General features: G+C 34.4%; 1 protein-coding gene across 1 annotated transcript in view; it reads left to right on the forward strand.

The window, feature by feature from the left end:
• The window catches only part of LRP1B (LDL receptor related protein 1B), a 1905856-nt gene that overhangs the window by 872572 nt on the left and 1006505 nt on the right, over positions 1 to 26779 (forward strand). The window contains exons 5-6 of the mRNA XM_082395829.1: positions 12510 to 12629; positions 17240 to 17368. Coding sequence (XP_082251955.1) covers positions 12510 to 12629; positions 17240 to 17368 — 249 coding nt within the window. The remainder of the gene's footprint in view (positions 1 to 12509; positions 12630 to 17239; positions 17369 to 26779) is intronic.

Genomic DNA, 26779 nt, shown 5'->3' on the forward strand with positions numbered 1-26779 from the left:
ACCTGAAGATGATAGGTTTATTATTTAGCAAATTTTGTCAATGGATATTGAATCCAAGTCTTTCTTTTCATAACATAAATTAATTTCTTATTTGATTGTGCCTTGATAACTAGATTTTAATTTTCCAGGTAATGAAAACTGTTTCAAAGTTTTACATATTTGAATTTTAGAACTCTGAATGCCATTACAATAAAGTTTCTTAAGAAATCAGTGCCTAAATTGGCTAAATTGCTAGAAATGATTTTACTTGGGGACCCAAAATAAGCAGTTTTCCATCCAGTTTTAGTGAACGAGTTGGTATTATCAGAATTCTTTCTCTGAGTAAACTCGCAACTTGCTATATCTATAGCCTAAAATGGGAAAAATCTCTTAGCACTGGTGTAGTACACTCTCAGGTCAGGACCTAGAGTTTCTGACTGGGTAGCCACTTCCTAGAAACAACTCTGTGGTATAGAAGGAAGAGTAAAAATGTTTTTAAACAGATAGCGGTATTTATCATACAAACTAAATGTGTTTCAGCATGTAATTGGTTCATTAAATTACTAACCATCCATATCCATAAAATGGAATAATGTACACCTATCAAAAAGGATGGGGATATCCATGTGTTGAGTGTGCATGTGCCTCCCCCTACACACGTGTATTATTTTTAAAAGTATACAATCTGTTTTAAACACTAGGCTCAGTCCACAGAATATTTTCTCAAACCACCTAATTGGCCTACAATTTCCATCTTGTAATAGCACATCTAAATTATAGAGAATTTTTATTTATCTTTTGGAAAGACTAGTAAATCCTTACGAGACATTATTATGCAAATTGAAAGATATGACGTGACATGTTTGTCCTATTTAAAAAAAACTTAAAGAATTGATTCTGTTGGATATGGGGTAGATGTTTTTTCTTAAATTTTTTACATAAGCGATTGTCTTCTTTAAAAATAGAAACAGTTTTATTTATTTCATTCTTTCTCATTTGTATGCCTTAAACTTTTTTCTTTTTGTTTTGTTTTTTTGGTTTTTTTTGATCACCTTAGTGCCTTGGCTAGGACCTCTAGTACATTATTGAATATGAGTGGTAAGAGCAGTTATCCTCTTCCTTTTATGACTTGTTCCTGATATTGGGGCAAAATAATACCATCAGGTTAAAGAAATTCCCCTCTGTTACTATACTGCTAAGAGTATTTGTGGGTTTTTAAAAAAAAATCATGAATAGGTATTGTTTTTTGTTAAATGCTTTAGGAATCTGTTGAAATGATCATATGTTTTTTCTCTCTTAGTCTACTGATATGGTGACCTGCATTAATTGATTTTCAAATGCTAAACCTGCCGTGATAAACCTCACTTAGTTGTGATATATTATCCTTTCATATATTCCTACATTTGGATTGTTAGGAATTTTTCATCAATGTTTATAAGGAATATTGTTCTGTAGTTTTATTTTCTTGAATGTGTTTGTATGATTTTGGAATTAGGGTAATTCTGGCCTCATAAAATTAGTTAGAAAATATTTTCTTCCTTTTTCTTTTCTAGACATGTTTGTATAGGATTGGTGCTATTTCTTCTCCAAATGTTTGGTAGCATATCCAGTGAAGCCATCTGGGTCTAGTGTTTTATTTGTGGGAAGGTTTTTAATTTTAAATTCAATTTCTTTAATAGATATTGGAATTATCCATTTCTTCTTGAGTGAGCTTTGGCAATTTGTGTTTTTCAAGGAACTTGTCTATTTCATCTATGTTGTCAAATTTATTTATTTTTTAAAGATTATTTATTTATTTGGTGGTGTTGGGTCTTCTTTGCTGCATGTGCTTTCTCTAGTTGCGGGAAGTGGGTGCTACTCTTCGTTGTGGTGCATGGACTTCTCATTACGGTGACTTCTCTTGTTGTGGAGCATGGGCTCTAGGTGTGTGGGCTTCAGTAGTTGCAGCACGAGGGCTCAGTAGTTGTGGCTCACGGACCCTAGAGCACAGCTTCAGTAGTTGTGGCACACTGGCTTAGCTGCTCTATGACATGTGGGATCTTCTCGGACCAGGGCTCAAACCCGTGTCCCCTGCATTGGCAGGCGGATTCTTAACCACTGCACCACCAAGAAAGTCCCTATGTTGTCAAATTTAAAGGCATAGATTTGTTTGAAGTTTTCTCTTTTTAAAACTGTGAGATCTATACTAGTGATATACTCTCTTTCCTTGCTGATACTTGTAATTTGTGTCTTTTTGTGACTTTAAGAAGGTCCTAGGATATAAGGTCAATATATAAAATATCAATCGTATTTCTAAATGCTAAAGATGTACAATTGGAAATGTAAATAATACCACTTATAATAAACCAAAACTATAAAACACTTAGGTATTAATTGAATAATATATATAAATGCAAGATCTATATGCTGGAAACTCATGGGGAAAAATAAGCCTCCTAGAGCCCCAAGTAAATGTACATATATTACATTGTATTTGTGGATCGGGAGACCCAATAGTATTAAGATGTCAATCTTCCCCAATCTATAAATTCAATATAATTCCAAATAAAATCCTAGCATAATTTCATAAAAACTGACAACTGATTCTAAAATTTATATGGAAATGTAAAGGACCTGGAATATCTAAAGCGGTACTGAAAAACAAAAATAAAGTATGAGGATTCATGCTACCAAATTTCAAGTTTACTATGTCAAAACAGTGTGATATTGGAGAAGCGTAAACATGTAAATTAATGAAACATAGGAGTACAGAAATATATCCACAAATAAATAGTCAAATATGTATTTTTTTAAGTGCAAAGATAACTTAATGAAGAAAAGTTAGTCTTCTCAACAAATGGTGCAGGAACAGTTCAACATTTAATGCAAAAAACCCCCATAAAAACCTTGATTCATATATTATACTATATATAAAAACTAACTCAAAATGGACCAAAAACCTAAAACTATAAAATTTCTAGAATAAAACAAAGGAGAGATTGACTTAGGTAAGGATTTGACACTAAAAGCATGATTCAAAAAGAAAATATTGAGAAATTGGACTTATCAAAATTAAGGAATTTTTTCTTTGCAAATTTATCATTTGCAAAACACTAATAAAATGAAGAAAGAAGCTACAGACCAGGAGGATATACTTATAAGTCAAATATCTCATAATGGACTTGTATCTAAAATATATGTATATACACACACACACACACACATATAAAATAAAAAATGGGCAAAAGATTGAACAAACACTTTACCAAAGATATATGATTGGCAAATAAGAACATGAAAAGATGTTTAATATCATTAGTCATTAGGAAATGCAAATTAAAACCACAATTAGGTACCATTACATACCTGTTAAGAGTGGTTAAAGAAATTAAAATAAAATAAAAACCTGATAATAAGTTCTGGGCAGAAGGCCAGGTAGCTGGAAGATTCATATATTTATGGTGGGAATGAAAAGCAATACAGCCACTTTGAAAAGTATTTTGATAGTTTCTTATAAAGTGAAACATCTTTTTACTATATAAGCCATCAATCCCAAATTTACCAAATGAAGTGATAACCTATATTTACACAAAAATTGTATGTGACTGTTATAGCAACTTTATTCTTAATAAACCAAAACTAGAAACAACTCAAATGTCCATCACGTGTGAAATGCATAAACTAAGGTACATTCATACCATGGAATACTATTCAGCAATACAGAAGAGAGAACTATTGATAAAATAACATAGATGAATCTCAAATATGTTTTGCTCAGTAAAGGTGCTACAGACTGGATGATTCCATTTGTATGACATGCTGGAAAAGGCAAAATTATTGAGACGGAAAACAGATCAGTGATGGCCAAAATCTGGCAGTGGGGAAATGAGCTGATTGCAGAAGGACATAGAAAAATATTTTAGGATGATGGTCCTGTTCTATATTTTAATAATGGTATTGGTTACAAAACTATATGCAGTTGTCAAAACTTACAGATCTGTACACTAAAAAGAATGAGTTTTACTGTGTGTAAATTATACCATAACAAAAATGGAGCAAAAAATTAAGAAAAAATAATTGCCTTAGTGTTATATCTTTCTATATGGGAACACACTGAAAATTTGAGGCTAGGACTGTGGTTTTACACTAAGCAAAGAATTCTGAAGAAATCCACCTTAGCAGTCATAAGCAGCAGCCTAATCTCTGTTAAGCCAGCTCACACTGTATTTTACTAGGGTAAGGAGACCGGGGTGAGAGAATGAATGATATGACACAAATTATCACCATTCTAAATATGTCAGGCAGACGTCCTGCTGACAAGAGGGACTGTCTGGTACGATAAGTAGCTGCATCAGCTTATCAATTTCCAAGTACAAAGAGTGAGTGAAATATGTTATTTTTATAAATGTACTACATGGAGAAAGATTTTTTTCTTATTACCGTGATTATCATTGTTGGTTAAAAGGCATTTTTGTATAAGCTAAATTCAAGAAGAAACTTGATTACTAAAATTGAGAATGAAATTTGATCCTATTTTGTAAAATAATGTCTCACATAACTTATATCTGGAAAAGTGCCTATACTTTTTGTATCTCCAAAGAGTTTATAAAAGTTCTAATTTTCTCTCAGGGGGGAACATATAACCTAGAAGCACATGAATATGGCACAGCTGTGTTCTTCCTATCCCACCAAGTCCAATACATGATCAATGTGAATTGTTCGATTTTAGGTCATGAAGGCAGCCAGCATAATGTTATTGATGATCTGATGGCTACATATACAGTATTGGAAACAGTGGTTCTCTGTCTTAGAGATATTTACGTAAACAAAACTAATGAGGGAAGAAACCTCCTAAAAGCAATAACTTGCAATTGCTGGAATCTGGTTACCAGCTTCTAACCATTCTTTATTGATCTGCTTTTACTCTGAGGCAGGTTAGCAAAATTTATTTGTATGTGTTTCCAAAACCATAAACCTGCATACATTTGTGGAAATGTGTTAAAAAGCAGAACAATCTGTAAAGACTATGCAGACTAGCATAAGCATTTGGTGAAAATTACATGACTGGATTGTTGATTGGTCTATGCTTATGTAGCAAATTAGATGTGGATATACATTGTTTCAGTGAGTACTATTCATATTTTATAGAAACCAATTAGCCAGTATAGAAAAATCTTTGTTTCCTATGGTTATTGTTTCTCTATTTTGGGGGGGACTTTTCATTCAGGTAATGATTTCAGGAGAATTTACCAAAAAAAGTATCAAGTATCTTCTCCAGAGGATGTCAAAAGATACAGAAGTGATTTATGTGCAAAACTAGAACTATTTTATGTAACACCGAAAAATAAAAGAGCAAAAGAAAAAAGTCTTTCTATTGTAAAATGAAACATAGTTCCAAATCACTTGAAGAATATGGAAATTATGACAAGAATGCTTGATGACAGGTATTCTGTTGTACTGAATGGATGATTATGCTTAAATGGTAAAATGATAAAAAAGATAATGATAATTAAAAGAGTTACTATGAGGCAGGCAGTATTTTAAGAACTTTGCATGACTTACCTCTTTTACACCTCACAATACCCTATGAGGTAGTTTCTATTATTTTTCCCATTTTAGAGATAAGCTCTCTATACCTGTTTATTCTTAAGTCATTTGCCCATTACCATGGTATTATGTAACAACCCTGGTACCTTGGGGGTTTAATGCAACAAAAATCCAAATTTTCACTCACATCACAATTCAATTGGGTCATCAGAAGATGCTTCCTGTATGTGCTGTTTTAGGCTCCCTCCGTTTTAGGTCTCCGCCATCCCGGGGTTCTACCAGTTGTTCTGCTGGATTCCCTGCATCCAAAGGGCGGATAAGTCAAGAGACAATAGAGGATTATCAGAATCCTTTAGGGACCAGGTTAGGAAGTGGCACAAACTAATTTTGCATATATTTCATCATCTGGAAGCCACATTCACATAGCCTGAAATTAGCTAAACCAAGGTTGGAGCTTAGGTACTCTGGCTCCAGAGTCCAAAGCTGTGAATATGGCACCACACTCAGAAAAAAAGAAAAAGAGTGGTAAAAAAGATATGAGATTTAGTACGAATTAATTTTCTATCCTTTTAGAATTCCTCTTACTATTTATTAGTAATAAAAATTCAGAAATCTAGTTCTTGAATCTATTTCTAAGTTAAAGAATGACTTAGGAAATCTAGTTCTTGAATCTATTTCTAAGTTAAAGAATGACTTAGAAGCTTAGATACCTCAAAGCTACCTACTACTTGTAAACTGTTAACTTGTGTTTTATACAGAAAATATACTCAAACTTTGAGAATATTCTCCTATACAGCTTTGAAAAGAACACAAAAATATTTCTTAACATCACAGAATATAGTGGGTCTGTGTTGGGGAGTCTTCATAAATTACATTAGATTTAATTTTTGAAATAGTAGCTCCTCTCCTTTAATTAAAAAGATACTCTGGGCTTCCCTGGTGGCGCAGTGGTTGAGACTCTGCCTGCCAATGCAGGGGACACGGGTTCGAGCCCTGGTCTGGGAGGATCCCACATGCCGCGGAGCAACTGGGCCCGTGAGCCACAACTACTGAGCCTGCGCGTCTGGAGCCTGTGCTCCGCAACAAGAGAGGCCGCGCACCGCGATGAGGAGTGACCCCCGCTCGCCGCAACTAGAGAAAGCCCTCGCACAGAAACGAAGACCCAACACAGCCAAAAAAAAAAAAAAAGATACTTTTCTTTTATGATAATGCTGAAGAATACAGATAAGATACCATGTTTCCATATTTGCATTCTGATTTGCGTATTTCATCCCCGTAGATACTAGTGATCTTCCTACTTAAGTGTAAGATTCAAACCATTGATAATGTTGCATGAGCCAACGACTATGCTTCATTTAAAGCAGTTTATGAAGATTGATGAGTCAAGCACAAAATTTCTGTTCTACTCAAATAATCTTTCTGACAAAATTAATCTGATGCACTTTTAATTATGTACATAATCATTATAGTGTTGCACGTAATTAAGCATAAATGGTAAGCAGTTCAAATAGATAACATTATAATAATTAGTATTGCTTTCACAGAGCCAAGCCAAAATTTAAATTTTAGCTTTTCATGTTGTTAGCTCTTCATAGTTCTTTATGATCTGTTAGAAGAATCCATATTTACCGTTGCATCTGATATCATATACTGTTTAATTGTCTCCATATCACCTCTCTATACATACACAAATTCTCATGCAGGATAAATTCAGTAAACCAAAAGCTAAGTTGCCCTTGTCTCTTTTGCTATTTTCAACCACCAGGCTCCCACCTAATACGCAAAATCATGTGTGAGGTCTGATCTTTCATAACCATTTTTACCCATTTTCTCTTATTTCTCCTCTTTTCTCGCCGTCACTACCATGATGTTGGTAACGTTTTAGCATGCATTGTACTCTTCATACTCCAGGGGTTTCAAGATTGGAGAGAGCAGAAAGATGGAACCAGTAGTCTATGGATTTTCTACTTCGGACTGAGACAGGGCAAAGAAAGAGTTGGGCTATAGGGATTACATGGAAAACAATGCATTTAAAGCAGTGAATTAATATGCCTGTCCTAAGGTACAGACTAAATAAATTAGGTAATACCCCTACGTTCATGCTCTTTATCCTGTAAGATATTGGTCTTTTCTATGAGAAACTGTTCCTCTTTCTGTCCAAACCCCTTACTACATTTATCTTTGTCCCCTCTGTGCCACTGAAACCGTTTTTAAAGGTCTTAATTGATCCTATTAGGAAACCCAGTGCAGTCTTTAGGCTTCATCCAAGTATATGTCTCAGTTTTTAATATTTATTGCCCTGTTTACTTCCATGGACTGTTTTTCTTCCTTAGGTTTTGTGAAGCTTTCTATGTTCCTCATCTATATATTTAGTTATTTCTCAGTTTTCTTTTTTTTTTTTTTAACATCTTTATTGGAGTATAATTGCTCTGAAATGGTGTGTTAGTTTCTGCTTTATAACAAAGTGAATCAGCCATACATATATGTATATCCCCATATCTCCTCCCTCTTGCGTCTCCCTCCCACCCCTCTAGGTGGTCACAAAGCACCCAGCTGATCTCCCTGTGCTATGCGGCTGCTTCCCACTAGCTATCGATTTTACATTTGGTAGTGTATATATGTCCATGCCACTCTCTCACTTTGTCACAGCTTCCCCTTTCCCTTCCCCATGTCCTCAGGTCCATTCTCTACATCTGTGTCTTTATTCCTGTCCCGCCCCTAGGTTCCTCAGAACCTTTTTTTTTTTTTAGATTCCATATATATGTGTTAGCATACAGTATTTGTTTTTCTCTTTCTGACTTACTTCACTCTGTATGACAGACTCTAGGTCCATCCACCTCACGACAAATAACTCAGTTTCATTTCTTTCTATGGCTGAGTAATATTCCATTGTATATATGTGCCACATCTTCTTTATCCATTCATCTGTTGATGGACACTTAGGTTGCTTCCATGTCCTGGCTATTGTAAATACTGCTGCAACGAACATTGTGGTACATGGCTCTTTTTGTCAGTTTTCTTTATTAACACCTTTTCTTCTGCTTGCCTTTCACACGTAAAAGTTCTCTAGGTTTGATTTATATCATAAATATTCTTTTTTAAGGGATGATTATTTTCTCTTTGGACTTCAATTACCAATTATGTGTTTTTGACTTCCAAATCTCCACCTCTAGTCCAGACTTTTCTTCTTAGATAGACTCAAATTCGCAACTCCCTCCTAGCCATTTTCTTGTCAACATTTTAAACTAAACCATCAAAAGCAAACTTAGTATTTCCCTCCAAACCTCCAGTCCTTCTGTTATTCTTAATTCATTTTATTGGTACTGTTAACTCAGTGTTACTATGCTTTCACCAAGTTTTTGGCCATCCGCTCATCTAAATATTCATAGTCCTAATTTCTAGCCTTTTAGATAGCTTTTCTTTCTTTACTGTCTTTTACTCATCATTCTCCTTGTTATTAGGCACTTTCAAACAATACAAGTCAGAGTATATCACTTCTGTCCTCCTTAACTAGCAATGATTCCCATTATTGAAACAGAAAATTCTACTTAATCTAAGAATTAATCTACTTCTGTCTGGCCCCAAATAATAATTCCAGTCACATTTCCCACCACATCAAACACTATGTTTTAGCCACACAGGGTTATTTACCATTGTCTTTATCTCTTACATGCTGTCATTTTTTAAAAATTTATTTTCTCATATTGTCTATCTGGAATGCATGCTTATAAATTTTGTCTACTGAGCTCATCTTTTAAATTTTAGTTTAAATTTAACTTCTTTAACAACCTTTTTTCCAGATACCTACCTCTATTTCCAGTCTCTGGATGAATTCTTCTCTTTCCAGCTAATGTCACATGTATTTTTATTTAGTATATGTGTTGTTCTGCTATGAATTATAGCTGTTGTTTACATTGTTGCGCTTCTCATCTAACCCCACTCGCTTCCACACTCATGTTGTAATTCATTAATTTGTCTAAAGCAATTTTGCATCTGTGGAAGCCCAGCAGAGTCCTTAGCATTGACTAGGTGCTCAATCAGTGTTGAACTAAAAGAAACATATAGAGTAAAGGCAATTTTGGACTGATTCCACCATAATCAAACAAGATTTGACAACTCAATTACCTAACTTAAAGATGTAAATGAACTATCTTTAGGACCTAGTTTAATTTAATGGACTAGAAATGACACCTGAGAGTGTTAATCTTCAACCTAGAATTAAGCTATTTTACTGATTTATTAGTTCATTCATCCTATAAAAATTATAAAAGCACTTCTTGTATCTATAGCACACTACTAAGCTTAGAATGACAAGCAAATAAAAAAAAATACACCATGGTTTCAACCATCACCAGATTGTACAGTGGGAATTAGAGGCATTTTTGAGAACATCGGCTTTGTTTGTAGTCAACCTGACCTTGATTTGAAGTTTTGAATACCATCTCCATCGTATATTTACCATATAATCTTAAATTAGTTATCAACCGTAAGTTTCCTCATCTGAAAACTATAAATTACAATAATATCTACATTTGTGACTGGTATGGGGTTTCAAAGAAATTGCACATTTTAAAAACTTGATGTATATGCATGTATATACATATATATTTATATATATATATATATATATTTATGTTTATAATTTATAGCTGTAGATACTGGTGGGGGAAACCAAAATGTAAATAAGTACCATATGAAACAAAAATGTTATAATTTCTAAAGATCCATTTATTCTATATTTTTATTAATAATGTATTTTTACAGACCAAATGACTGGTCTTTGCACATTATATAAATGTTAATATTTATATCGGCATATAATTGGCATTGACCCCAATTCCAAACCTACAAATCAGCTGTGTTGATTTGTATATTGTCTTAATTTATATCAAGGAAGCAGAAATTGTTCCAGGTATCTCAAAGAGAAATAAATTTAATATAAAGTGTCAATTGTAATCACAACAGTGGAAATTAGAAGTCGAAGAGGGCACACCTAGCTTTCAGCTTATGGGGCTGCAGTTATGTTCCAGTTAGAGGGGAAGCTATGATAACTGATGAGTTTACTAGTAGCATATTGATAGGCAAGAGAAAAAGACCAGGTTTTTATCCTGGGGCACTTCAGCCTTAAGAGGTTGACAAGAAAATGTGGAACTATACAAAGGAGGCTGTGAAATAGGAGGAAAACCAGAAGTCCTGAGCCCTGGAAGCAAAGTGATGAATGTACATCAGGGAAAACTAGTTAACAGTGTCAAGTGCTGCTGATAGGTCAAGTAAGATGAGGACTGAGAAAAGGCCATCACACTCATCAACATCAAGGTCATTGGAAACCTGTATCTGAGCAGTTTCTGGAGCAATGGAGATAAAAGCTTGATGGAGTGGGCTTAAGATAGAAACAGAGAGGAAGAAAGAGACAGTGAGTATGGATTATTTTGTAAATGTTGTTATAAAGAGGAACAAAGATACTGGGCAACAGTGACTCATACAGGACGTGAGATCAAGGTTTTTTGTTTTTAATGTGGGGGAAAAGTAGTACAAGGGTCAGAAAACATTCTGTAAAGGGCTATAGTAGATATTTTAGGTTTGGGGGGCCAACTAGTCAACTAAGGCAACTAGTTGGGTTGTGTCTGTAGTGTAAAAACAGCCATAGGCAATATGTAAACAAAAGACCGTTGACTGTGTTCCCGTGAAACTTAATTGACAAAAAGGAATGGAGGCTTTAGTTTGATCTAATATAAATTTTTAAAGATGATTTTGAGAGGAAGTAGAGAAAAACTGAAGTGATATCCTTGAGTAGGTGAAAGGGGATGGGATTTGTGCATGGGAGTTGGGGTTGGAGCTTTAATTATGAGTTAAACCAAGTTTGAAAAGCAAGAAAAACAAGAATAGGCAGAGGTGGGTAAAATGTGAAGCACAAATCTGTGGAAAATTTCTTTCAATAGCTTCAATTTTCTCAGGGAAGTAGGAAGCAAGATCATCATATGTGGGTGACCATTATGAAGGAGATTTAAAGTTTTAAGAAGAGAAGATACATAAAATATTGATAGTTTCATGAAAGAGTTGAAAAGCAATTAGGCTAAGAAAATACTAGAGATAGTTAATTTTTTAGTAAAATACCAAATTTTCAGTTTCGAGTATTCTAGCTGTCCTTTTCCACACTGGACTTTCGTATATTTGTATTAAAATTTAAAATATTTCTGAAGCACCAGCTAAACTTGTGGCAAATATCAATTTATTTTGAATCATTTAACCTTGATCTTTAAAACCCTTATTTTTCTCCCCAGGGGAAAAAAAGAAATTGTCACGACCCATTAATATCTCTATTTTCAGACACCACAGTCAGTCATACATTCTATCCGTAATTTTTCTTGTTTAGCAGATCTTATTCCTGTTAGAAATTATTTGTGAAATGAATATGCCTGTGTCACTTCATCTGTGTTTCATGCATTTATCATACTGAATCCTAATTTGCTTTAAGGTTTTGCTAACTTTGGCTTCACTGATGTATTTGTTCTGAAAGGGTTTAGATATTATGAAATATACTATGTCCAGTAGTTGTCTAATATTTTGCCACCTGCTTCAAAGGTTATACATGGATTAGTAAGTCAAAACAAGCCCTCAAAAGATAGAATATCAATGGATGTGTCAGATAAGAAAGGCATAAATGGTGAAATCAACCACTGAGTTGACATTTTTCCTCTTGAAATAATTTACCAGAATTTGAAAGGATTTGTGCCTTTGAATGTATGTAATAAGGGAAAAAGTGAAAGAATGAACAGATTGATCTGAAATTTTTATTAACAATACTTCAAGCAAATGCAAGCCAACATATTTTAGAGGGAATAGATATTGTTTTGTTCTGTCAACCAATCATAGAAACTTTCTAGGAAACCAATCAAAGCTGTATTATTATGGTTATGCACTGAGTAAATATTAACGTTTAAAGTTAAATAGTATACGTGTGTGCACAGTTATATAGACATAATATCTTTGCTTTTCCTCTACAGAACTGTTGCCCAATTGCCAGCAGTTGAATTGTCAGTATAAATGTGCCATGGTCAGAAATAGTACAATGTGTTTCTGTGAGGATGGATTTGAAATAAAAGAAGATGGAAGAAGCTGTAAAGGTAATTATGGCACGTAATTCTACTCAATTTTATTTTTAACAGAGGCTTAATTAACAGAAATTTAATAAAATATCTTCAAGCACCTACCATGTGTTCCACACAATGTTTATGTTCACTTTATTTTTGGTCTCTTGAGAGTTAAAAGTTGGCTCTCCCCCAAAAACCACATATATAAACATTAGATAAGCATTTATACAAATCAATTTTCTTTCCTTTTTTGGCTGAAGTGTAGTTGATTAATAATGCTGTGCCAATCTCTGCTGTACAGCAAAGTGACTCAGTTATACACATACAGACATTGATTTATATATTCTTTTCCATTATGGTTTATCACAGGAGATTGGATATAGTTCCCTGTGCTGTACAGTAGGACCTTGTTGTTTATCCATTCTAAATGTAATAGTTTGCATCTACCAACCCCAAACTCCCAGTCCATCCCTCTCTCTCCCTTCCTCCCCCTTGGCAACCACAAGTCTGTTCTCTATGTCTGTGAGTCTTTCTGTTTTGTAGATAAGTTCATTTGTGCCATATTTTAGATTCCACATATAAGTGATATCATATGGTTACAAATCAATTTTCAATTCATATTGCAGTAATGACAGACATGGGACATGTCAACAATGAGATGTGTTTTGGTCAGTGACTAAAACTTTGGATTTAATTATTTTAACCTCCTAAATATTTTATGTCTGTTATATAGCTGCAGTGTAGTAGACATTTATTATCTACTAAGTTAAGTTAATAATAGTCATGTAATGTTCTTTACAACTTTTGCATTGGTAATTCTGGTGATTGATATTTGACCAATGCAATAATGATGAATATAAAATATTTATTTTTTAATGTCTTAATTTTTGTTTTTGTGAACGTTCTACACCAAATGTTTACTTTCCAAAATGACTCTACTCTGCCATACTGAACTATTTTAGGTTACTTCTTCATTATGTTGAATCCAAATATATATACATATACATAATGTCATATGTTTGTGTGTGTATATATATATATATATGATATATCCACAATATAAACAATACATTATTTTATATGGTATTTAGAATCTCTATATAGAAAACATTGAATATAGAATCTGTGTATAAAATTGAGGAATATCTGTGTTACCAGCACCACTAATAAACAGAATATTTTCCAAAGAAATTGGTACTTTGCTGATTACTTTAACCCTTTGCTTTAATATTATAACATTTACCTTAAAAATAGAATCTTAAAGTTGAAAAAAATCCTCAGAGAATATTTTTTAAAATCCTCATGACAAAAGTGAGAAAAGTGAGACCCTGAAAAATTAAGTGACTTAGTTAAGTCTGCACATCTTTTTAGTAAAAGACTTGAGACTAAAACACAGATCTCCAGAGCCCACTTATTCTTATCCTAGAGAGGCTCATTTGTTTATAATGTACATCGGGCTTGAATTTTCAGTTTGTTGTTTTTTCATTTTCTGCACAATACAAATATTATAAAAACATGTATTATTAAATGTTTATCAGACCCAAAGGCTGCATAATCTGACTATAGGGGGACCAAACTGGTATATTTTATTTGACTGACATTATTCTTAAACCAACATTTGAAAATCAGAAGGTTGCACACAGAAGTTCAGACTTTATGAAAAAACTCAGATTTGTCAACACTAGACCCCTTACAATCACAAAGTCTGCCAGATATAAGTAGTACCTCTGGACATGCACGCAATTTCAAGTTCAAAACAACACCTGCCATTCACACAAGGTAGGCCAATATACTTACCTGTATCCTTCTCACTATTTTGCTATACCTCATTCCTATAGGTGTCAGGATTTTCAGCTCCTTTTACATGAATCTCTTTCTCCTGAATCTCTCTTTTAAATCCGTAAAAATCATCATAATCACTTTCTTCTGTTGAACATTAGTAAGGAAATACACAGCAATTTTTATGGAAGTTCACCAATAGAAGAGGAGATTTTTTTACTTTCTCTGCACTCCTGGATGGCCAGGTCTGAGCATCATTTACGCTTTCCTGAAGGAATTTCCAGGATATTCCCTGTCCTTAAAGGAAGAAAGAAGATAGCGCTACAAGTGATGACATGCCTGTTTCTTTGCAGCCAATTTTGTGGAGTTACATCAATGTCAGAACAGTGCATTCTGACTAAGGAGAAAGAACAAAAGAAATCATTATTCATACTGCTTTCCTGTATAGCATAATCACATATCAGAAAAACTAAAATAGGAACCAATAATAGTAAAGTTGAAAAAATCGGTGAAAATATTATAGATAAGAATCATCATTTCTGCCACTAGGGGCTGGACTTTATCAAATTCAAGATTTAATTTCACATTATCACTGTGGACTTCACTCCAAATACTATTCTTCCTATCCCCAAAGCTACTTACTTCAAACAAGCTGTCTATAAATGCAGGCTATTACACGAAGCTAAAAAAATCTGAGAGAAATGCAAATAAATGTCATACAAATGCATAGTTTCCCAATTTAAATGGTTCCTTGGCTACTCAGCCATCTTTTGCTTTTCCTTAGTCAACTCCTTTCTTAGCTTGGGGGGTCAGAGGATGGGGTTGAGAGTTCCCACCCTCTAAGTCACCTGTTTGATCTTTTTGGAGACCAGTCCCATTCTGAGAATATCTAGTAGCCCCACCCTGAGTCACCTCATTAGCATAGACTTAGTGTATTTCACAGGGCTCGTTAGAAATAACAAAAGATACTCCTATAGCTCAGAAAATTACAAGGTAACTGAACTCTGTGTCAGAAACAGAGGACAAAGACCAAATATATATTCTTATTATACCCAAGCAGTTTAATCCGCTTAACATTCTTCAAAGAGGCTCATGGACTCCTCTTTCTTGCCTGCCTTTTTCATATTGGTATCCTAAAGTAGTTTTCTATAGCTAAGCTTTCCCGACTTTCCCTTTCTCTCTGTGGGATCTAACCCTCTCCTATTTTTTTAATCTATTATCCATATGCTATTGACTCTCAAATACTCCAAGACCGATCTCAACTTATATTATTGGTTCCATATTTCCAACTACTTATTAAATGTTTACTCTAGGATGCTCTACAGATACCTCAAAATTTAACAAATCCAAATCAAACTCATTTTTTCCTCCCATGATACCTCCACTGTAATCTACACTTCTTATAAGATTAGACCACCATTCTCTTCTATCATATCCAGTCAAACTTCACATGTTATCTATTCTATTTCTTAATCATTTGAGTCCATTCCCTCTTCTCCATTCCCACTGCTACTGTCATTGTTCAAAATATTATGACTTCGAAATACAATTTCTTGTGTGAAATTAGCACATAGCTAATTTTCCAGGTTCTCTTCTCTATATTCACCAATCCATTTTTTATGACTTTGTTTAGTTTTCAAATACAAAGTTGATCATAAAGCTCATCTAATTAATGCTTTCCCAGTGCCTATGTATAATATACAGCACTTTAGTTTACCATACAAATAACTTCATTATCCCATCCCAAAACGATTTTCCCAATATCATCTCTTACCATTTCCTCTTATACACCCTTACTCCACCTGACTCCTTATACTTCTTTGAAGTCCCTACTGTGCCATCCCAATGGCTTTTCACATGCTGTTTTGTTTAACTGGAACACCTCTTTCCATCTGATCCCTTTTTATTTAGTCTGAGGAAATCTAAATCATCCTTTAAACTCAGCTCAGTATGCGGCCTTCACATTTTCCCTTCAATTCCAAGCAGGTTCATTTACTTCTCTGTGTTTCTATTATAACTAGAGTATGACTCTATTATAAGGAAATGCATAGAAATGAAATTCTATTATCACTAGACTTGTTTCACCTAGAGGTTGAAATCATGTTTTATAAATTTTGGTTTCTTCAGGGATTAGTATAGTGCTTGGTACACAGGACAGACTGAATACACATTTGTCTAAATTATTACCTGGCAGAGTTTTTTTTTTTTAATTTGCCCAGTTGGTTAAGAATCATTAAGTGCCTGCTGCTTACAGAAATTTGAACAAGATGCTGGAGGAAAAAAGTTTCGCGAGTGGAAGTAGGGAAGAAATAGGAGGAGGGCCATAGATATTAAAATAAAAATTAATTATGATAAAATTTCTGTTTGCAACAAGTACTTAATAGTTTCCTCCTTTTGATTTAGTGAGAGTGGTTTACACTGCTTAGCTCAGAACTTTTATTTAATCTGTTCATTGAAAATCGTGTTGCCAGACTAATTCTTTGTCAAAATCCTGAAAAAGCCAGTGTCGTAAACAGTAGAACTCTTCAGCAAATATTCATTGGAGTGCATTTTATACCTTTGCACAAATATCCAAGGACTTTTAGCCTACGCATCAAAAATGCAAATAAATTATCTTTTAAAGTAAAAGATTTGGTGTTAAGCTTGATCTTGTATCTACATAACTGTTAAAACGACACTGAACTTTATGTTCAGTTAGTGTGGTTTTGAAAAGATGTATTGGAGTTGGCTCTTTCTCGCTTTTTTTTTTTTTTTTTTTTTTTTAAATAGCCTATTTCCAAAGTTTGGAAAAAATATTTTCTTCAGGGAGAAAAAAAATGCCCAACAATAAATCTGCTTAGAAATGATGTTAATTTGCCTTTTAGATCAAGATGAATGTGCTGTTTATGGTACATGCAGCCAGACCTGCATAAATACGTACGGATCCTATGCTTGTAGTTGCGTGGAGGGCTATATAATGCAGCCAGACAACAGATCCTGCAAAGCCAAAAATGGTAAGTTATCTAATTTTTGGTCCTTCCAGAATTTATTTCCTATTTGCAGTTCTTTTCATTAGAAATGTATATAGTAGAGCAATATGGACTTTGAAGAAATAGATTTTTTCTTCATTTTAAGGAAATGATCCATACTTAGAAAGCCAGAGAAGTTGTTTTAGTTGTCACTGATCACTACAAAACTCCTTCCATTACAGGAAGTTTCTAATGAACAAAAACCTGTTCAAAAGAAATGGATTAATTGATTTGAATTACCCGTCTCTCTCCTGGACTGTATAATAGATTCCTCACTGGTTTCTGTGAGCCTCTGCTTTCCCTCTAAAATTCATATTTCACATAATAGTTCAAGTTATGTGCTAGAATATAAACCAGACCATGTCGTTATTTTGCTTAAAATCTCCCAATAGTTTTCCCTCATGTTGAGAATAAAACCCAAACTTCTCACAGGGCCTCTGAGGGCTAATGGACTACTACCATTTACCTTTCCATCTCATCTCCTACTACTTCTCCTTTTATCACACCCCAGCCATACTGGTTTCCTTGTCCTTCAGCCACTTTGCTCTTGAGGTGTTTTCACTTGCGTTTGATCTGCCTGCAATGCTTTTCCCTGTGATAGTCACATTCTTATCATTCAAGTCTTGGCTAGAATGTCAACATTCAGAATGACCTTCCCTGACCATTCTATTTAAGGGTGTGTACTCTGTCCATCACAATCTTATTTCCCAACTATACTTATTATTCATACCTATTCTATCACTACATGATTTTTTAGTTTTCTTTATAGCACTACTATTTGAAATGAACATATTTATGTATTTGTTTATCATCAGATTTACCCAGAATAATATAAGCATTATGAAAGTACAGAACTTGTCAGTTTTGTTTGCTGTTATGTACTCAGTTCTGACCATTGCCTGGATCATATAGGTACTCAGTGAATATTTGTGGAAGGAAGGGAGAGATTGAGGGAAGGAAGGAGGGAGGGAGGAATGAAGGAAGGAAGGAAAAAGAAGGAATTAATTTTTCTTTCTAATTAAGATTACTACAATGAGTGTTCCACTCTTAAGTATTTGAATTTAATGTTTCAAAACTGCCTTCCCTTTACCTCTTATCTGCAAATAAAGCCTACTGTTTCTACATAGTGTTCAGTCTTAGTACACCCTCAGTAAATATTGCTGATTTGCTAATGAAATAGCCTTGAGGTGCTGGTAATGATAGGATAACACTAATTTTTTGTTGTTTGTGTGTGTGTGTGTGTGTGTGTGTGTGTGTGTGTGTGTGAACTGAATTAGTTTGGGAATAATATAGGAAGATATTATACATGGTATTCCATCTGGCATCTTCTCACTTCCTCCAAATCTGGTTTCATTTCTTGCATTTTCAAATTATGAAGTTTTGATAAATTAATGAATGTCCCCTACTCCCTTTTATTAGCAATTGGAAAATTAGGCATGGGAGGGGATTCTCTTTCCTGAAACCAAATTGAGCAAAGCATTGGATTTGCTCTGCAAGCTGCTGCTGTTTCCCTTTACATCGTAACCTCATGTTATAATTTCAACTATTTCCCTGAGATATAGTATGTTTAATTATTTACAAAACATATTTGTATAGAAAATTACCAAGAAAGGAGCTCTTTTACTTCTTAGTTTATTGTTTTCAATTGCTGACTTGGTTTATGAAGCCCTATTTATTTTTCAGGGGCAATCCTCTAGAAAAATTAGGTCAAGTTATGTGTTCCTCTTTTTTTCCACCACTGAGAGTTCTGATTTAATATATCAACGGGCTAAAGAAGTGGAAGGCTTTTTCTTTGCAATTTCTTCTATTGATCCCACAATATTGCTGTGAATACACAGGGAGGGTGTAATGTAATAAACCCTATACAAAGAAGCACTTCCCCTCTTTCTACACAGAAGGGTCTCTGACAGAAAGAGAATGTAGTCAAAGAGGGATGGTACATGATATAGTGCTGCATCTTTGAATGTAGTCAAAGAGGGATGGTACATGATATAGTGCTGCATCTTTGAATGTAGTCAAAGAGGGATGGTACATGATTTGATGACTCTAGCATTGATCATGGAATACATACGTAAACACCTTCACCTCTAGTGGTTGGCTTGATGACAATATTGGCGTACATAGTTAGAACAATACACAGTTTTCATGGGGACGTTCCTGTGGTTTGTAGTTTTAGGAAAATGAGTAATATAGTAAATGAGTACAAGTCTATAACATATACTGACTAGTTCTAAAGGTCACATGGATATTTGAACGATGCATTTGTATAATTCAAAAGAAAAACGATCAATTTTGCTTTAGTTTTCTCATATTTGTAACAAATGTACAGGAGGATTTTTTTGCTTCCATTAGATTAAATGTATTAAAATTCCATTTAATACATCAGCTTTAAATTTTTCTGTGGCAATTTTATTTACTATGGTATTGCTGTGACTGAAGGGTGCTAGGAAGAAGTTATAAAGTAAACCCCATTTGTTTTCAGGCTTTGACTTTCCTCTTTTCCATTACCTGGCTGCTTAGATTAGCACCTCTGTTTTTCTTCCTTTAAAATTTTACCCTACTGGATTCTGGAACCTGACTTTCCCTCCAAGTAAAGCCAGAGTTCAAGGGATCCCAGAAGCTGGGATTGTGTGAAATTAGGGAAGGGTTAGAATGGGCTGACCCCAAACAGTAGATGTTTGTAAAATATCCCTAGACTTTAGACAGAAAATGCAACATAAATATTTCAGACCCAGAGGATACAGTGGACAGCTTAGAACAGCACACAAGAGGAAAGTTCTGCAAAGGCCTTACTAGATAATAGATGGGAAAATAAAAGTTCCTAGGAAAGGTAGCCTTTTATGTGAAGGCAGAGGGTGGCAGAGTCAGTTGGCTGGGAAGCTGCTTATAAGGGGATGAACTAGTTCAGCACAAAATAATATCATGGTCGCTCCCCAACTAGTCACTCCAAAGCTTGCCTGTGGGATCTTATTTTCAATGTGACAATTGATAGTAAATAGGAAAATGAATTTAAGTTAATTGATTATCCCTCTTTTGTAGTATAATGACCAAATCCAAGTAAAATTCATAAGCCCTAAGAGCACCTTTAAGAAATACCTCTAGTAGGGGGAGGGGATTTTAGGCCCTGTGGCAGTTGGGAGAAGAGATTAATGTTAGGCAGGAGGCCTTTTCATTCTTGATAATTCATGTAGTACAGACAAATTCTTTTCTTTTCTACACTTAGTACGATTCCCCTGACTACTGAAATATAGAATCAAGTGTTTCAAAGTTGGGAAAATTTCAAAGGTAATCTAGTCCTATCCATGTGACATCTAAATAGGTGATTTCCAAATGGAAGGAAATCTACAGAACTCTCAGTATATGTAAAAAAAAAAAAAAATAACTTTATGCATACTTGATATTACTATGTAGTAGGAAGCATGCTAGAATGTGAATGTCATGATGGATTGTTCATAACTTTGGAATGGGACACATGTTAAAAACTAGTCATTTTTGAATTAAATGCTAGGACTTGTCATTTGAAAAAAGATGTTTTAAAGTAACTGTCAAGCATCTATAGGTATCCAGTAAAGCATCCTGTATATTTTTACATTTTTCGAAATTAGAGTTCTAATAATGACATCAAATCTGAAAATGAAAAGTTTTTTTGTTTGTTTTTTAATTTAGCTTACTTTCTTTTAACTGATTTAGACTGATTTTGTTATAGAAGTATGTGTTAAATGTGGGCACCCAGGGTTGACAGTGGGCTCATGCAGAACCTGTGAGAGTGAAAATAATAGCTAAGTGTGTTTAATTTATGAACTGTTGGCAATTTTGAATGAACTGATAAATTCAGGCTCCTTGGACTATACTTTTCAGTGTCCTAGCCACTTGCTGAAGCTAGGCATTTACCCTAACATTCAGTTCTATGGAACCTATAGGCCTCTATTGATTGCATCAAAACAGTAGCAAAATAAAGAGCACTAGATAATTCTATGCTCATCATTGTTGAGTCACCACATTAAATGGTACCATGTGAGAGAGAGTACACCTTTTTGCCATAGAGCAACCAGAGTAGTGAGAAACGAGAGTCCATTAAATAACTTTGAGATTCTATTACAGCTTATGCTTTGCTGTTCACTGATTTGGGCGAGGGTAAGGGGAGACTTTTTAGGTGATGGGACTCTTAGTTGTAAGAAATACAAATTATAATCCCTGTGTAATCCATGGAAGCACACCTCCAAACAGTGTTAGAGAGTGTTTTCATAATACTCACTTTCTTTGCCACAATTTAAAGAAAGAAGGAAGGAAGGAAGGAAGGAAGGAAGGAAAGAAAGAAAAAGAAAGAAAGAAAGAAAAAGAGAGAGAGAGAAATAAAACAGAATATAACTACCTATGGCTCCTACTTCTAATCTCTATTATCATCTACTAATAAATAGTTTAAAATTTCCTTTTGGAAGGTTGGAGGAATCATCCGTGGTTTTCTGTCAAGGCTGGCTCTGCTCATGGGAAGGATAGAATAGGCTGGTACTTGTATAAAAAGGGACAAGCCTGGGAATTAAAAAAAACAACAAAAAAAAAAAAAAAGGGAAAGGAAAGGGAAGAGCCCCTGCTCAGAGTATCATACTCATCAGCCACTTGTGATGCTTGGAATTCAGTTATTAAAGTATAATTGCCTTTTTTTTTTTTTCTTTTTAAAAGAAACACTCCATATTAAAATTTAAGTGTTCATAAGAAGAGTAACATATTAAGTCTTAGTGACCTTGATTACTTAAGAAACCATGGATCAGATCTGTTTCAGTCTACCATCTGGCTAAGAATGGCTTCCCACAGAATGATATGTGATCACGTCTTGACAACGTGAAGATTCACTATTTAGAGTTTTTACTATTTTTAGATAGTCCAAAGGTCCAGTTCCTGCACAGTTTGTCATTTCATTGAGGCATAACTGTGAATGACACTTGATGGCATGATGGTGTATGAGGAGCTCTGAGCTAGGAGCAAGCCTAGTAGACCAGCACCAGCATAGAAATCCAGATTTGTCGTTTTTTACTCAGTCACATATGCATGGAGGAAATGATGTACACTATGGTAAGTGGTAAGTGACAGAGAAGTAGCTCAGTGCCTGGAACAGAGTATGTGCTGGGTAAATGCTTGTTGGATGCTTTAAGCAATTTCCTAAACATTCAGGAAGCAGAATAAGGGTATTGGGATACTGAGGGTCAAAAAAAGGGAAGTCAAAAGGCTGGAAGAGATTCAAAGGGTAATGGTTGGTTTTTGGGTTTTTTTGTTTGTTTTGTTTTTGCCAGTTTCATCATGTTATTTAGGGTTCAAGCTGCCTTTGCTGTAGTAGAGGCATCAAAATTGGCTGGGGAGCTCTGCATAATCTCCATAAATGTGCCCCCTCAACCAGTCCCTCCTCAGACAAACATGCAGTCCGAGTACATGTTTCTTGTGCAAATATAGCTGGCGAATAAGCGACACCACCTGCATTCAGGCAGTATATCCTAAGCCTCTATTCTGTACAAATACTAGAGCTTCACAACTCCCTTTGATAACGTGGCCTGGCCATTGAAAGTATTTTTCTATTTTTTAGAGTACTCCTACCCTATATCTTCTCTGGCCCTTTACTCAGTTGGAATTCACATTCCATGACAGGGCAAGGCAAGGATTTCTGATGGAATTTACATTACCCAAATTAAGCGTCACACTTTCTTTTTCTACCCACACGACTGTTAATGAGTTTGCCAGCATTGAGGTATAAAACTCCTCATGAATATTCTATGTCTGCTTTTGCTGGTTTTTAAAATTTTTTTTTTTAAAGTTTTTGATTTTTTGTTTCCTGGAGGACATCAGTTTCACAGTCTAACACCTTTCTTGATATCTTAAATCTTGTTTCCAGCAACAAATTTGCAAGATTGATAACAGTCTTACATGTCATGTGTTTTATGTGTCATGACACCTTTGATTTACCTATAGTCTAAAAAAATATTAGACACAGAAAAAATGCATGTCTTCCATTTTCTTTACCACTTAACATCTTAGCTGCAATCTAGCTGCTGATATCTTTGTTTGGATATTAAGAATTACATGGCGACATTTATGGGCTCTAGATTTGACAATCAGTAAACTTTGTTTTCACAAATGACACAATATATAAGTACAAATTTCTATTATTGTATTTTTTTTATAGAATAGCTATTGATTGAACTAATATTTAAATCCTCAATATAAAATATGTAATAGATCATGTCATGTTCTACAATTAACTCCCTTTCCTTGTCTTAAAATTGGACAAATATAATGAAAAACAAAAAGAAATGAGGCACATTTAAATTCATAGAAATTACAAGTGGTTTAATTTTAAGATTACACATGGATATATAATTTTTCTATTGTTTTGTTTGAGAAAAGTGTAAGTATAGCACTATCGAAATCCTCAGAAAACCTAAGCTTAAAACCTGACAGAAAAAAAAAAAATTTTTTTTCTAATAAGGGAGAAATTTTTTTTCAGAGAGTTTTCAAGGCATCCCCTGTATCAGTTGCAGTCAACAATGTAATAACAGCAGTTAGAGAATGTCTCTTGAGCACTCTTCCCCCAGAGTTCATATTTGCCCTTGACTTTGATGACAAATGTTCTGCATATTCTCCCTATTCAAGCTGCTTAATGTCATTTTAGTCCTGAGAAGAGAAAATCCATTGTATTGAATGCATTTTTAAATGTGTGTGAGCATTTCTTCTTCGCACTAGGATTCACACAGCCTCCATCTTTGCTTTCCATGAAAGATAATACTTGCCAAGTTATTAGACAAATTATATCTTAACAGACTTTAGAAGTTTAGAACAACATACCATCAAATTACAAGGGATATATATCTAGTAAAGTAGCTAAAAGTTTGGTATATAATCACCATTGAGTATTTAGAACTAGTCTGTTTTTTTAATAGCAAAGTAGAAGATTGTGATCTTAAATATAGGTTATCTATTTACATCCTTTGGCAGCCCTGTCAGAAAACAGTGAAATAGATTAAATGACCTTTCCCTTTTCCACCTCTAGATAATGAATTTTTAGATGTCTACCTCCTTCCTCCTTATTCTAAGATGATGGTCTTGTTTCATATTCCCCTGAGAAAATAGAAGCAGTCAAAAGAGAACTTTCTCATCCTGAACTACATCTACCAATCTATCTGAATCTAGAACTAATCACTTCATCCTTCTCTTATTTGAATTGAAGAACAAACTGACTTTGTTCCTAAGGCCAATCCCGGCCTTTGTGCATCAGTATCACCTTCTCTCACCTGTACAAGAGTTAGACTCAGACAGTTGTCTTCTTTATTCCTTGAATCATCAAGATATTCTTTTCTCTTGGATCATTTCCATCAGTATATGAGGATGTAGTAAAGAGGCTGCAAAACAACCTCCTTTAAAACTGTATTTCTCTCCAGCTACCACTCCATTTTTCTTTTCCCATTATAGAAAAACTTAGTGTGTTGTCTCTTTCTCTATTTTCTCCTCCTCCTTCAGTGGGTCTTACCTTCTTATCACTTACTTAAACCTCTGTTATCAAGGTTACCAGTGACCTCTAGTTGCTTAATTACTCAATTATCAGTCCTTAGCACACAACTTATCCTGTCTCCTCCTTGAATACTTTCCCTTTTAAAGAGTGTATTCTTGGAGTTCTCCTCTTACCTTACTGGGCATTTTTTTCCCCCTCAGTTTATTTTGCTGCATAATCCTCATTTTGTCAGTATTTTCAGCATGACTCAGTGTTCAGTCCTTTGGACATCTTCTCTTCTTTAATTGATTTCCTAAGTGCTCTCACCCTGTATCATGACTTTAAAAACACATCCTCTTCCATGGTTTTATTAAACATCTAGAGACTGAGATTTGCCAGTTTTTATCACCAGCCCTGAGCGCTTTGTTGAACACCAGATTCACTTGAATATTGAGATCCAACTTACCATCTCCATTTGGAAATTTAATGGAAATATCAAACTCTATGTGTCCCAAGCTCTTGATTCTCTCCCCTAATAATGCTTTCTCCAGTGATGGCCATCTTGGTTAATGTGACCCCATTCACCCAATTGTCCAAGCCAAAATGCTGGAGTCTCCCTTGAATCCATTCTTTTTCTCAAACCCTTTATTTCAAACTTTTAAATATGTTCTGAATTGGACTACTTTCTCTAAAGAACAGCGTGCATCCACATTACTACCAATGCTTTACCTTTCATGAAGTTAGTCATGCTCAATAAATCTTTGTTAAATGTATAAATAAATATGCAAACACTGAGACAGTATTTTCTTTTTAGGAGACAAAAGTGGCTTTTTAAAGGACCCATGCTTTCAAACTGGAAATATTTTTTTTTTTTTTTTTTTTTTTTTAAAGGGCTGGAGAGCGCCCGCGGGTCTCGAACCACTCTGGGGAGAGTGAGTTGAATCACAATGCAGTCGAAGAAACCGCTGAGCTATAGCCAGCCCCAAACTGGAAATATTTTTAAAGCAATTTTGTTAATGTTGTTTTTTATTATGGTAAAAGTCACATAATCTAAAACATAGTATTTTAACCATATTTAACTGTACATTTCAGTGGCACTAAGTACATTCACATTGTTGTGCAACTCTCACCATCATCCATCCCCCCAGTTTTTCACCTTCCTAAACTGAAACTCTGTCCCCATTAAACACTAACTCCCCATTCCCCCTCCGCACCCCCGCACCCCCCAGCCCGTGCCATCTACCAGTGTACTTTCTGACTCTGTGAATTTGACTATTCTAGGTACCTAGTATAAGTGTAAAGCAATTTTTAAATGAGCCAGTATCTATTACTTATTAAACTCAGTCATTACCAATTTATAAATTAAAGGGACATGTCTGAATTGGGAAAAATGTGCTTCTATAGCTAAAGAAGTTTCTGTTTGCCACAATTAGAAAGGTGATTAGGAGATTCAAAAGTAGCCATAGGCTACCTCTCAGTAACTAATGTGAATTGACCATCCCTGGACTATCTGCTAATTTTAATATTAATTCAGTAACCTAAAATTTGAATGAATCATACTCTGAGATTTTGAGATTTACCAAAATAACCCTTCAATTTAATTAAATTTATACTTTAATTAATTGAATTCAGTATAATTAAATTTATTTCATTTTCCTGATTAAAAATCACAATGCATTATTTTTGTCATTTTACTTATTGAAATACACTATCATTCTTTATTTTTTGAAATACACTATATTCTTAAACTTAAAAAATCAGTAAAATATCTTTAAAAACATTGGTGAATCCATATTCAAACAGCCCTTCATGTGCCATTCATTTATTGACCACTTACCATGTGCCAAGTAAGACCTTCCAGTTAGTAGGGGAAATATAATACTTCCTTGATCCTGGTGGATAGACTCTTTAAGAAACAGGGA

This window comes from Balaenoptera borealis (assembly GCF_965194805.1).
Source record: "Balaenoptera borealis genome assembly, chromosome: 6".
Classification (NCBI taxonomy): Eukaryota; Metazoa; Chordata; class Mammalia; order Artiodactyla; family Balaenopteridae; genus Balaenoptera; species Balaenoptera borealis.